The 14,335-nt window shown below is 49.0% G+C and overlaps 1 protein-coding gene across 2 annotated transcripts in view; it reads right to left on the reverse strand.

Moving 5' to 3' along the window:
* The window catches only part of SLC20A2 (solute carrier family 20 member 2), a 110,443-nt gene that overhangs the window by 35,256 nt on the left and 60,852 nt on the right, over positions 1 to 14,335 (reverse strand). For both annotated transcript variants that reach the window (XM_052661409.1, XM_052661408.1), the window contains exons 3-5: positions 6,555 to 6,695; positions 5,212 to 5,297; positions 1,873 to 1,969 (exon numbers count right to left, since the gene is read on the reverse strand). In XM_052661409.1, the coding sequence (XP_052517369.1) occupies positions 1,873 to 1,969; positions 5,212 to 5,297; positions 6,555 to 6,695 (324 nt within the window). The remainder of the gene's footprint in view (positions 1 to 1,872; positions 1,970 to 5,211; positions 5,298 to 6,554; positions 6,696 to 14,335) is intronic.

Below are 14,335 nucleotides of genomic sequence, written 5' to 3' on the forward strand. Positions count from 1 at the left end.
CCCTCTCGCCTTCCTTTGCTTAATCTCTTTTATCACTAGCACAGGAGGCGTCTGGTCATCAATGGCTGCTCCTCTTTCTGCTCAGCTCACTTGGGCTCTGGGAGCTGAGTAAAACCAAGAACAAGCGCTCGGGTGAACAGGGCGTCTCTCTGCTCCAGGTGACTTCCCCCCTGGTGCTCCGGGGCCCACCCGGCACCCCGCGAAAGCTTCGAGAGATGCACAGACCTGGGGTGGGGCGGCCTTCACACTGTAGAACTGCTTTTCCTCTCTGTCTCTGCTTTTTGTTTTTTTAATGGATCATGGAAACAGCCTTTGACAAATACACTTCATGCTCTGAATGGTCAAGCCGAAGGGCCATCTGGCTGCTGTTGTCCGAGGCGGGGGTCCCACCTCTCTCCAGCTCACCATGACACTGACCTTGCACTTTTCACGTAACTTAGAGCAGCTGTGATGCTTCACCGCTCCCCCTACCCCTGCCCCTGAAATCTGAAAGCCCTGACCTCAACTCTTCAAAGCTGTAAGAGCCATGTTCTGAATGCTGCGAAGACGCCAAAGTAGGTTACGCGGTGCTATGAATCACGGCGGGGTGTGGCACGTCCCTGGTGGCTCAGGGGTAAAGAATCTGCCTACGACGCAGGGTGTAATGGGTCTGTGCTGGGAAGCTCCCGTGTGCCTCGGGGCACCTAGAGACCGTTCTCCGCAACAAGAGAAGCCAGCACGGCGACAAACCCAGGCACCGCACTAGAGGGCAGCCCTGGCTCGCCGCAGCCAGAGAAAGCCCACACGCGCGGCAAGGGAGACCCAGCGCAGCCAAAAATAAAAAAGAAATAGAATTAGAAAGAACCATTCGGAAAGAGTGAAGCACACAAACATATAGTTAGATACGGCTATTAAAGCCTGAGAGAAACTGCCTTGAGAAAACCCCGCTGGCAAACTTAATAAGGATTTCCCCCATTTCAGAAGAGGGTGCTTTCGACTGTAAGGACGCACCATTTAGCAGAAGCTTTATCTTTTCAACAGAGACAGGGAGACTTCTGTCAGATATGGCCCATAACTGAATATGAATCCTTAATGGACATTACCGAGAAGGAAAACACCACCGCAAGCCTCTCTGCTGACTGGACGCCCCCACGATGACGGGTGTGTCAGGATCTGGCCGTAGGAGGCCCATCCCAGGGAGAAATGGGCACCCCTCTCCACCATCCTCTCCGCAGAAACTCGGACGGAGATGCTGAGTGAGGCCCCTATGAGCTCATCAACACGGAGATGTGTGCAAATACTGTGTTAAAGTGCTTTACCTACTAAAAATGTTAAAGAAAGGGACTCTTAACCAGGCCCCACCCCAAGCCCTTGGGAAAAAAGAACACAGGCCATCAGAACGGGAAGAAAAGGAGTATCTCTGAAAACAAAAGTATCACTGGTTTGAGGATCGGGGGACAAAAAAAGCACAGCTCTAGTGACTGGACTTACTGGTCTGATGAGCACTGGGGGTAGGGGGTGGATATTTGTGGTGTGGACACGTGACAGCCCCCCAACCCTGCCTGGGGGTGAGAACCTACTGTTTACACGTGCCCCCTCCTCCCCCGCCCCCGGGTCCCCAGCTCGGGGAGGTTCGGGCTGGCACATCGCGTCCTGTGACTCAGCACCAGGAAGGGGATGTTAATCATCTTTTTTTTAACCCGAGTCTCTGCCTTTTCTATTTCACACCTCTCTTGAATATGTAAACCAAGAAACTGTACCTCCTACTCTTGGCTCTGCTCCGTAATGACTACGAGCGGAGTAGCGCTTCTGGCTGGCGGCCAGCAACAGCGCCAGGCCCAAGTCCACCACCCAGGCTGGGCTCTCACACGCCCGCCGGCTGAGGGCTCTTACCTGGGGCTCCGGTGTACATGATGGAGAAGACATTGATGGCGATGGTGGCGGCGTAGAATACGGGAAGCGCCCGGAGGCCGTTGGGAACGGGGTCCTCCTGCAGGGTAAGGAGATGAGGGGGCAGGTCAGGACTCCAGGGGTGTCTGCAGGTGGGCAAGATGACATGCAGTGCTGCTCGGGGAAAGCCCCTCCCGGGGCTGTGTGCACCCCCAGACCCAGTGCTGGCCTGGGCTGTCCCTCCCACACGAGCGCTGTGTCAAAGGGCCGCCACGGGGACCAGCAGAAACATCAAAGCACAGGGACCGTGTGGGCTGGCAGGACACTTGGGGACAGAGAAGGGCTGCTGGTGAGGCCAGCTCCCAGGACCCAAGCCCTGAGCTAGCCTCCCCTTCAGAACCCAGGGCGCTCGCTATTCTAACGATGTGCACACTGGCCCCCTAAATCCACCTTCCACAAATATTTTCAGACCTGACCCTCCAAGGACGCCCTGAGAAAGTCAAGTGACTTCAACACCACGGCGTTACTACTAGATTTTATGTGACTCTGTGATATGTTTGCTGTGTTGAAATACATAAAGTAAATACAGAACTATGTGCTGCTGCTGCTGCTAAGTCGCTTCAGTCGTGTCCGACGCTGTGCGACCCCATAGACGGCAGCCCACCAGGCTCCCCCGTCCCTGGGATTCTCCAGGCAAGGACACTGGAGTGGGTTGCCATTTCCTTCTCCAGTGCATGAAAGGGAAAAGAGAATGGGAAGTCGCTCAGTCGTGTCTGACTCTTCGCGAGCCCATGGACTGCAGCCTACCAGGCTCCTCAGCCCATGGGATTTTCCAGGCAAGAGTACTAGAGTGGGGTGCCATTGCCTTCTCCAACTATGTGCTATGAGTTTCCAAATCTTTTCACAAAGTAGAGCATATCACCTTCAACTGTCACACTGGAAAAGAACTGTGGGCTCTTTGTCTAAGAAAACATTTTTTTTTTTAACAACCTTCAGCTTCTGGTACAACATTTCCTAAATCTAATGTTTCAAGAAGAACAGTACTGCATGTGTTTAAGGCAAAATATCACCTGGGAGAATATTAGAAATTTCGAGTTCACAGAGGGAAAATGTAGAGTTTGAGGGTTTGGATCCACAGAGAATTCTGAAGCAAAAATATGAACTGGGAACTCAACGTAGCACTCGCACGTAGGTGTTGCTTAAATAATTCAAAAAGGGGCTAATTTCTAATGACTGTGTAAAACACTCTTGTACATTGATGTGAATCTATTACCTACCCTATTACAAGGAAAATCAAGTCTAAACATTTCCTTTTTTGTTTTAGGTCTAAACATTGATGAGAGCTACAGAAGTCAGGATCAGTAGCACGTGTGCATGCTAAGTCACTTCAGTCGTGTCTGACTCTTTGCGACCCTATGGAGTAGCCCACCAGGCTCCGGTGTCCACGGGATTCTCCAGGTTAGAATACTGCAGCGGGCTGCCATGCCCTCCTCTTGATGTGAGCTACAGGAGTCAGGATCAGGAGAGACTACCTCAAAGGTTCCTACTGTCAAACGCAGACGTGTAGAAATTAAGCCCGTTTGCAGAACCTAAGCGCATCAAGAGCCCGCCTAGAAGGTCTCTAGCGGCCCCCAGCACTCGTCAGGAGGCTGGAGTGAATGGAGTGAGGTGTCAGGAGCACTGAGAGTCGAGGTGGGAGGTGACGCAGCCGCACGGGAGTCCCGGCCAGGCTCAGGAGCCGGCAGGCGAAGGGCAGGCGTGAAGGGGCGGGCAGGGCCTGGGAGGAGCGTGCTGTCCCCTGATCTGCCATGGGCCCGGGACAGGAACCCGGGCTGAACCAAAAGCAGAACGCCCACATGCTCACATGCCTGCCACCTCTGCTTCCAAACTGTTCTTTTCTGGGGACAACAGCTGCTGAAGATAGACTCCCAACTGGTAACTTATGAAGGTGTAAAGTCTTCTGTGTGTGTGCTGTAACTGAATCACCTTATGTTTTCTTAAATAACCTACTCTTTTTATTTTTTGCCTCGCCACGGGGCATGCAAGGACCCAGTGCCCTGACCAGGGATCAAACCCTCAACCCCTGCATTGGAAGTATGGACTCCTAACCCCTGGGCCACAGGGAAGGCCCCAGAGAACCTATTCTTAACACACGAGGACAGCTGCCTCACCGAGCCCCGTCTCCTTTCCTCCTCCTTTCTTTCCTTCCTTCCACCCACCCATCACCTGTCACCCATCCAAGCAGCCTTTGTTCTCTCTCAATAGACACTCAGCCGGCGCCTCGGAAGGGCTGGGCAGAGCTGGGCACTGCCTACACATGTGAGCAGGGAGTCATGGTGTCCACTCTCAACAGACCTCACAAAGAGTGAACCGGGAGCCAAGCAGGAAATAAATCCCTGCACGATGGGAGAGTGCAGTGATGAGAAGGCAGGCGCTTGTGCGGACACAAAGGGAGGAGCCCAGTGGAAGCTGGGGTGGGAGGCGGGGCTTCCTGGGGAGGGACACCTGGGGGCAGAGGAGGGGCAGGAGCCCGCCTGGCAGGGATGCCCTGGGCAGCAGAAATAAAAGGGGGAGGCTTACCAGGCACCTGCCAAGATGCTAACAGGCCCCGGCACAGCAGGAGCCTGGGAGAAGGGACGGTCAGTGTGTGATTACCCAAGAGACCTCAGCCTGACTCGAAGAAGAGCCGTGTAAGGACACAGCTCCAGGCAGGCGCGTCCGATGGGCTTGGCGTGTGCCGAAGAGACCAAGGGCAAGCGGCAGGGCTTATAAAGCGCTGCAATAACCCCTTACGTTCCCCTAGAACACTGATCTCAGTAAGTCTTCATTTTCATCTCATTTTATTTTTGATTAAAAAAAATGTACCCCCATAGGTGTAATTCCTGCTTTTTATCTTGTCCTCAAGGACAGAAAAAAAATCCAGTGTCTCACGCTTCCCTTCCCCATTAGAAAACAGAAAATACCTTCCATCTGGGTAAAAAAAATTCTCCAGTTGTTTTTAGTGCTGGGCAGTTTCAAAATCGTAACACTATCTCACTCTGTTCTGTTTACCGGTCACAAAATCATTGTCTTTCCTTTTTGAGGTGTGAGCATTAGTGCCCAGGAATGCTGACCAGTGAACTAAGTCATAGTGCAGGGCACCTCGCGTCCAGTCCTGGTTCCGGGGGGGCCCCCCAGGCACTCCACCCGAGTCCTCAGCCTGCATTATAATAATGTCTGATTCCAACATCGGGGGCTGTGCCTTAGTAATTACCCCTCTGAGCCCTCTCACTATTAATTTTTATTGAGCAGAACCAAATTTAGTTCTAAAACTTAACTAAAAAAGATAATAAACTCGCTTACCTTTTTTAAGATGAACATTCTGATCAGTACAAACAGCACGCCAGACATGAAACCAGACAACAGTGGAGATATAAACCAAGAAGCAACTGAATAATTAAAAGAAAATCCAATGAATGTTAAAATTCTACACAATTCAGGTCCTATTTACATAAAAAGTGGTAACTAACATACAGCACACACATTAACAAACATTCCTAGAATCATTCACCTTTAACTCAGAACTCAACAAACCCACTGACCTCCACAAGGGGGTTGCCACCCTCAGACACAAGCCCCACCCCGACAAGCATGAACTCCTCCAGCCCACCATGCACGCGGCCACCCCAGCTCTGGCCTCTGCAGACGATTCCTCTGATTCCCACTGAGCCCCTTCCTGTGCCAGCTGCGGGGCCAGCTGAAAAGCGGGCCCCGTCCCTTTCATATTCCAAGGCCAGCCTGGCGTTCCGCAGCCTCTGGCCACGCACTAGAAACATCTGCGGGAGTTTCCGAAAACCAGTTAATGCTCCGGCTCCAGCTACAGAATTCTGATTTCAAAGGTTTGGCAAGGGGTTTGGGCACTGATATCTTTATTGCTCTCCCAGGTAATTCTAAAGTGCAGCTGGAATCGAACCACTGTTTCAGGAGCTGGGGATCTCGGGTGAGCTTCCTAGGATCTCAGGTGAGCTTCCGGGGATCTCAGGTGAGTTTCCTGGGATCAGGTGAGTTCTCTGGCTGTTTGTGTCCTGCCTGGCAGGTCAGGTGTCTGTTCAGGCCTCAGAGGCTACTATGATTCATAAAATGACGGAGGTGGGTGAGAGAGTGTTTTTCGCAGTGGGCGTGTGGGTACTTATGGGGTTCGATGGATTTTCCTCTCGCTGAAGAAGTCAGAGGCAGGAAGCAAGCTGTCAGACCTCTCCAAACAGTCCCCACTGGGCAGCCCACAGTGCAGAAGGAGCACCTGGTAGGCTGGTGGGGAGGACTCCTGGATGCAGTGGGGGTGAGTACCTCACTTCCACACTTCCCCAGCACCAGGAACGCTGACTCCTAGACAAGGGCCCAAAGTTTTTCTCTGACTACAGACTGATTTCAACCAGGTAAATTTCTTAACTCCCTGTGAACAGCAAATAAGACACTGGTTTTCAAAGCTGAATGACAATGCGGCATTTGATAAGAGCATCCAGAGTTAAAAAAAAAAAAAAAAAAGCCTAACAGTTCACCATCTTTGCTAACAGAAATTTTAAGGGAAAACATATTATCAGCATACATGAACATTTAAAGGAAAAAACATAATGGTAACTTTTAATAACACTTACTCTAGAAAATGTAAACTTTCCTTCTTATACGTAAAAGAAAATGCCAATTACCGATCTTGACCAGCTCCATCCACTGCACACCTTGGGTACCAATTGCGACGAGGGAGAACCCTATGGTGGCCCCGACGATACAGTGAGTCCCCGAGATTGGGAGCCTCAGGAAGGATGCGATGAGCTGCCAGACAGCTGAGCCTGTGGGTTGAGGATAAGAGACGAAGCGAGGCAAGTCAGGGACACGGTGCAGTGTCTCAGATCGCCACAGAAGGAAGAAACCCACACTACAGTCCTCCTTCCCCACCCCTCGCTGGGGTTAACTGTCTCCGGATTGTTTCTTAACAAAGTCCCGACAGAAACCACTCAAATAACTATAGGCAAAGGAACGTTCTTCAACACGGAAGGGATAATGATGATTTATTCAAGCGAAAGTCTTTGATGGTATGAAAAGAAAAGCCTGATGCCAGCTACAAGTTGACTGTGTCACGTTTAAGCAAGGATGCAGGTGATGAGTGAGTTCTGATGTGAAGCGTAGCCAGGACCAAGCAGGAGACTATGAACCAATGAACGTGGAGAAACAGGAAAGGCTGTGTATCAGAGAAGATTTTGCTGTAGTTAACATCTTTTGGTTGCATCATAAGGAGACTGGAGACAGGCTATGTATACTAATATATAATATATATTAGTATACTAATCTGTATACTAATACTGTATAATACTGTATACAGTATTTGATACAAAAGAGGGCAAAATACAAACATCAGATCACAGTATTAGGACTTCCCTGCTGGTCCCATGCTGTGCTTAAGTCACTCAGTCGTGTCCGACTCTTCGTGACCCGATGGACGGTAACCTACCAGGCTCCTCTGTCCATGGGATTCTCCAGGCAAGAATACTAGAGTGGGTTGCCATGCCCTCCTCCAGGGTAGCTTCCCAACCCAGGGATGGAACCCTGCTCTCCCGCATTGCAGGCGGGTTCTTTACTGTCTGACCCACCAGGAAAGCCCTGGTGGTCCTGTGGTTAAGAATCTGCCTGCCAACGCAGGGGACACAGGTTTGACCCTGGTCCGGGAAGATCCCACATATCAAGGGGAAACTAAGCCCATGAATCACAACTACTGAACCTGTACTCTGGAGGCTGTGTGCCACAACAAGAGAAGTCACTGCAAAGAGAAGCCTGCGAGCCACAACCAGTGAGCAGCCGCCGCTCACTGCAATTAGAGAAAGGTCTGAGCAGCAATGAAGACCCAGTGCAGCCAAAAAAATAAAAATCACAGTGTTGCACACCTAAAACTGGTATTACCAATATGTCACGTCAATACACTCCAATTTAAAAAAGAGTGTAATTCCATGCTGCTTTTCATAGTTTTGTCTCTCCCATGAGAAGCAACCGTGATACCAAACCCCACCCTGGGCACCTACCCCCAGCCCCTGCCCGGCCGCCAGGCCTTTTCGATCTGCTCTCTCCAAGCCTGCTAACTCTCAGGAGTCAAGAGGATCCCTGGGTTTTGGCTTTGTGTCCTTTCACCTCAACTTCACCACCTTCTTCCAGGCTTCGTGTTTTTCTAGGCCAGAGTTCATGCCAGATATTTTCATAAGCAGATCAGGTTTTGCAGGGAGTATTAAAAGCATCGGCTGGGGAGAGATCGCTTTCAGAAACAGTTGTTGAATAGCTCACGAAAGACTGCAGGGGAACAAAGGGGCGGGCTGATAAACAGGGCACGTCATTAATCCCAAACGTTAATTCTGGAAATCTGGTTGCTTGGCAGCAGCAGTACCTTCAAACAGACCCCTGGCATTTTCTCCAAAAATATCTGTGCTACAGAGGCTCATGAGAGGTTCCAGTTTGTGTAGCAAGGGGACAGCTGCTCTGGGAGCGCTGGGCACCATGACCTTTGAGCCGAAGCGGGCCGTGACCCCAAGCCTATCCCTGAAACGTGTGTTGGGAGCAGACGGGCCAGCCTGGGGCTGCCAACCCGGTGACAGGCCGGATGGCGGTGCCCACGCTCCCCCGCGGACAGTTCTGCGAGCCAGGACACCTAAGCCCTGGGCTCCTAGGGGGACGGATTGTTTTAAAAATAAAGCCAGAGTTGGGAGTGTGTCACACAGCACAGAACCAGAACTGAAAAAGCAACCTTTATGATTGATAGTCTTACAAAAATTAAAGTAACCCAGTGACGTTATGAGAATGAGAAAAATTAACCTACGTGAACTCAGACCATGAGGTTTTCTGTCTTGAAAGCCACTCTCCTCTCCCTGGGGTGACTTTATAACAGGAAGGTTTGTAAGGAGAGGTAGGGGGATGGGGCTGCCTGAGAGAAAGAGGGGAGAAATGACCGGAGGATGGCATGAAAGAAGCCTTGTGTGCAGGGGTCTTGTGAGGCGAGAGTGGGTGACAGGCCTCTTCAACCTTGGGGAGTCCTGAAAGTGAATGGCATTATATTAATATTAAGAAAAACAGTGGAAAGGACTCCCGTAGAGGTCCAGAGGCTAAGACTCCAAGCTCCCAATGCAGGGGGCCCAGGTTCCATCCCTGGTCAGGGAACTAAGGCCCATATGTCACAACTAAGAGCTCTCATGCTGCAACTAAAGCTCTTGGATGCCACAGCTAAGACCTGTGCAGCCAAATCAACACACAGAAATAAATACTTAAAAAAAGAAAAACCGTGGGAAAAAGAGATAGTCTAACCTAAAGAAAAAGGTGATCTGCCACGAAGGAAGGGATTAAGTGTGGGATTGGGGTGCAAGGAAAAGAGGGCAGCAGAGGATGAGATGGTTGGATGGCATCACCAACTTAATGTACATGAATCTGAGCAAACTCTGGGAGATAGTGAAGGACAGGGAAGCCGGGTGTGCTGCAGTCCATGGGGTTGCAAAGAGTTGGACACGACTGAACAACATAGGGTGCGAGACAAAACCTGGGGAGACTGGGGGGTTAAGATGGCATCTCTGAGGCTACGGGCTCCCAGACAATGCAAGAATGGTAGAGCAGGTATGGGTTACAGGGCGGCAGAGGAGACTCAGTACTTCCGAGGGTGCTTCACGGTGAAGGCTTGGTCACGCTGCTGTGGGTACTGCTGTGAAAAGATGGAGAATTCTGAATTCTCAGTGGGTTTTGGGAACCATGGGTGGTTTCATACTGAGTGGATTGACTACTGCTTTAGGGCTGAGCTAGAGTTCCCAGAGAGGCCGTATTCGGGAAGCCCGGCTGGCATGAAAAACATCTTCCACCCAATCAACTTAACGCTACCATCATGCTATGGGAAAACACAAAGACCCATGGGCTTGGGGCAAAGTTTATCAAGAAAAAAGAGAAAAAAAATAGAGTGAAAAAGACAAGGGAGGAAAGGGGAAAAGAAAGGGATGTTGGCTTTAAAAGAGGAAGACTGGGAGAATTCAGGCATTTGAACAGAATCATCTTCATTTGAGCCAAACATAATTATATCACCCTCTCAAAACTACCCAGAATTCTCATGTTCAAGGAAACCAATTTTAAATGTCTAGGCAGCTCTCATCTCACCAACTCACAACAAAATAGGCTTTGAGATTCATCTAACCACACACCAAAAAAAAAAAAGAAACCAAAGCAAACAAAATCAAGTTATTCAAGCAAAACCACAAACTGCTTTGGTTAACCTAAATTCTAGTGGAGGTAAGTGTACTTCATTCTTTGAGTGGAGAGACTAGGCCAGGGGTGGGGAAAGCCCAAAGCCGGGCAAGTTATGCTGTCCACACAGCAAGTCAGTGGTGACACGGAGCTCAGCTCTCAGGCCTTCTGTTCACCTGGGGCCCCGGGGCAGCCTCACCAACAAATCTCCTAGACAAACACCACCACTCCCCACAGGGCCCACCCAATACAGGGAGAAACCGCTATTAAAGCTGAACTTCATCACTCTAGACCACACAGGGCGCTACTCAACACTCTGTAGCGACCTATATGGGGAACGAATCTATAAAAGAAAGGATGCATGTATAACTGACTCACTTCCCTATATACCTGAAACTAACACAATACTGTAATTCAACTCTAAGCCAACAAAAATTTAAAGAGACTGAACTTGAGCAACATTTTCACTTCTCCTTTACTTTCAACATATCTTGTCCGCATCACTCTGACTGGTAAAACCTTAATTTCTGCTTGATTTGATTCAGTTCAGTCGCTCAGTCGTGTCTGACTCTTTGTGACCCCATGGACTGCAGCGCACCAGGCCTCTCTGTCCATCACCAACTCCCGGAGTTCACTCAAACTCAGGTCCATCAAGTCGGTGATGCCATCCAGCCATCTCATCCTCTGTCGTCCCCTTCTCCTCCTGCCCCCAATCCCTCGCAGCATCAGAGTCTTTTCCAATGAGTCAACTCTTCGCATGAGGTGGCCAAAGTATTGGAGTTTGAACTTCAGCATCAGTCCTTCCAATGAATATTCAGGACTGATTTCTTTTAGGATGGACTGGTTTGATCTCCTTGCAGTCCAAGGGACTCCCAAGAGTCTTCTCCAACACCACAGTTCAAAAGCATCAATTCTTCAGTGCTCAGCTTTCTTTACGGTCCATCTCTCACATCCATACATGATTAATGGAAAAACCATAGCTTTGACTAGACGGACCTTTGTTGGCAAAGTAATGTCTCTGCTTTTTAATGTTATCTAGGTTGGTCATAACTTTCCTTCCAAGGAGCAAGCGTCTTTAATTTCATGGCTGCAGTCACCATCTGCAGTGATTTTGGAGCCCCCCAAAATAAAGTCTGACATTGTTTCCACTGTTTCCCCATCTATTTGCCATGAAGTGATGGGACCGGATGCCATGATCTTCGTTTTCTGAATGTTGAGCTTTAAGCCAACTTTTTCACTCTCTTCTTTCACTTTCATCAAGAGGTTTTTTAGTTCCTCTTCACTTTCTGCCATAAGGGTGGTGTCATCTGCATATCTGAGGTTATTGATATTTCTCCCAGCAATCTTGATTCCAGCTTATGCTTCATCCAGCCTGGCATTTCACATGATATACTTTGCATATAAGTTAAATAAACAGGGTGACAATATACAGCCTTGACGTCCTCCTTTTCCTATTTGGAACCAGTCTGTTGTTCCATGTCTGGTTCTAATCGTTGCTTTTTGACCTGCATACAGGCTTCTCAAGAGGCAGGTCAGGTGGTCTGGTATGGTTGATATGATTATGTCTTACACATTGATCACCACTACTGAGGGCAATTTTTACAAGTAACTGTTATTTTTCTAAGGGAAATGTCAATTATACTTGACTATGATGAGAAATATATATTCAGTGAAGGTGAGTAAAATTCAATCATTATAGTAACTGTTATGGTAAATGAATTCTTTGGTTGTCAAATCACCCTCTATTAAATTATTTTTCTTAGATGTTCTTAACGAGCTGGGCACTCCGTCACACCACTGTTGATGTCACCTATGAGGTGATGGAGGTGGCGGCTGTCAACACGGCAGTCCACAGACTGGGTGGTCCCCAGGACCTCTTTAATGGTTGCAGACACTTCTCCAGCCAAGACCACCGCTGCATCTGTCGGGTAACGTTGACAGTCTCATCAAAAGCAGTGTTTCCACTGTGCTTAATGTTTTTCTGCTTCTTTCTGTCTTGGCAGTTGCTTGAGCGCTCTAATGATCAGGGCAGAGGCAGAAGGTACCACCTCAATGTGGGCCTGTCTGGGCTGAAGGTCACTTTCATTGTCATCCTCACACTCTTCCAATCACCGGTTGCCTTGGCCATGTCATCACCAACCTTTTTTTTTTTTAGAGACAGACCCAGGAGGCCAAGCTTGGGGGCCAGGGCAGACAAGGGACCTACTTCCCCACCAGGGCACTTTAGGTACACAACTTTGATCTTGTTGGGGTCATCGAACTTAGGCGGCAAGCTGGGGGTGGCTGATGTCGGACAAACCTGGATTTGGGACAACCAAAGAAAGTTGCATCTTGGCCGTCTCTGAGCCAGAAGTCTGTGTACTAAGAGCAAATATTTAATTCTTAAAAATAATGATCAGTTATATCAATCGTGAGCCTTACATTTTTCAAACACAAAATGTGCAGCTGAGGAAGAGGAACTCTGAGCACCTATGATCAGCCTACCACGTTTCAGTTCAGTCTCTCAGTCGTGTCCAACTCTTTGTGACCCCATGGACTGCAACACGCCAGGCCTCCCTGTCCATCACCAACTCCCGGAGTTTGCCCAAACTCATGTCCATTGAGTCGGTGATGCCATCCAACCATCTTATCCTCTGTCGTCCCCTTCTCCTCCTGCCTTCATTCTTTCCCAGCATCAGGGTGTTTCCAAATGAGTCAGCTCTTCGCATCAGGTGGTCAAAGTATTGGAGATTCACCTTCAGCATCAGTCTCTCCAATGAACACCCAGGACTGATCTCCTTTAGGATGGACTGGTTGGATCTCCTTGCAGTCCAAGGGACTCTCAAGAGTCTTCTCCAACACCACAGTTCAAAAGCATCAATTCTTTGGCTCTCAGCTTTCTTTATAGTTCAACTCTCACATCCACACATGACTACTGGAAAAACCATAGTCTTGACTAGACGGACCTCTGTTGGCAAAGTAATGTCTCTGCTTTTCAATATGCTGTCTAGGTTGGTTATAGCTTTCCTTCCAAGGAGTAAGCGTCTTTTAATTTCATGGCTGCAGTCATCATCCACAGTGATTTTGGAGCCCAAAAAAATAAAGTCTGACACTGTTTCCACTGTTTCCCCATCTATTTGCCATGAAGTGATGGGACTGGATGCCATGATCTTCATTTTCTGAATGTTGAGCTTTAAGCCAACTTTTTCACTCTTTCCTTTCACTTTCATCAAGAGGCTCTTTAGTTCTTCACTTTCTGCCATAAGGGTGGTGTCATCTGCATATCTGAGATTGTCGGTATTTCTCCCTGCAATCTTGATTCCAGCCTGTGCTTCATCCAGCCCAGCATTTCTCATGATGTATTCTGAATATAAGTTAAATAAGCAAGGTAATAATATACAGCCTTGACATACTCCTTTTCCTATTTGGAACCAGTCTGTTGTTCCGTGTCCAGTTCTAACTGTTGCTTCCTGACCTGCATACAGATTTCTCAAGAGGCAGGTCAGGTGGTCTGCTATTCCCATCTCTTTAAGAATTTTCCACAGTTTATTGTGATCCACACAGTCAGAGGCTTTGGCATAGTCAATAAAGCAAAAAGAGATGTTTTTCTGGAACTCTCTTGCTTTTTCAATGATCCAGTGGATGTTGGCAATTTGATCTCTGGTTCCTCTGCCTTTTCTAAAACCAGCTTGAACATCTGGAAGTTCACGGTTCACATATTGCTGAAGCCTGGCTTGGAGATTTTTGAGCATTACTTTGCTAGCGTGTGAGATGAGTGCAACTGTGCGGTAGTTTGAGCATTCTTTGGCATTGCCTTTCTTTGGGATTGGAATGAAAACTGACTTTTTCCAGTCCTGCGGCCACTGCTGAGTAGCTTTGTAGTATTTAATTCCTTACTCAGGACCTGCGTCTGCTTCCAATCAAAGACCTCAACTACTTCTCAGACTAACCTGCTGCCACAGAAAAGATGATGGGCCATCCTAAACCTGGCCAATGACCTGCACATCCTCGGTGCTACGCAAGTGCTGCTGGTGACTCATCTCGGGACCCGTGGGAGGGAGCCGTGTTCTCGGTCCACCAGCCTCCAGCCTCCCATGGCATAGCTCTCCCCACAAAAGCATGTGCCCTGCTGAAAATAGAAAGTGGCAGGACACCCCCTCACCCCCACCCCATGCCCATGCAGACCCGCCGCCTGCTGTCTGTCACCTGGACCTAGAGGCAAGTGGAGGAGGGTCTTGTCTGCTGCACTTAA

The sequence above is a fragment of the Budorcas taxicolor genome, chromosome 24 (genome assembly GCF_023091745.1).
Source record: "Budorcas taxicolor isolate Tak-1 chromosome 24, Takin1.1, whole genome shotgun sequence".
NCBI classification, from domain to species: Eukaryota; Metazoa; Chordata; class Mammalia; order Artiodactyla; family Bovidae; genus Budorcas; species Budorcas taxicolor.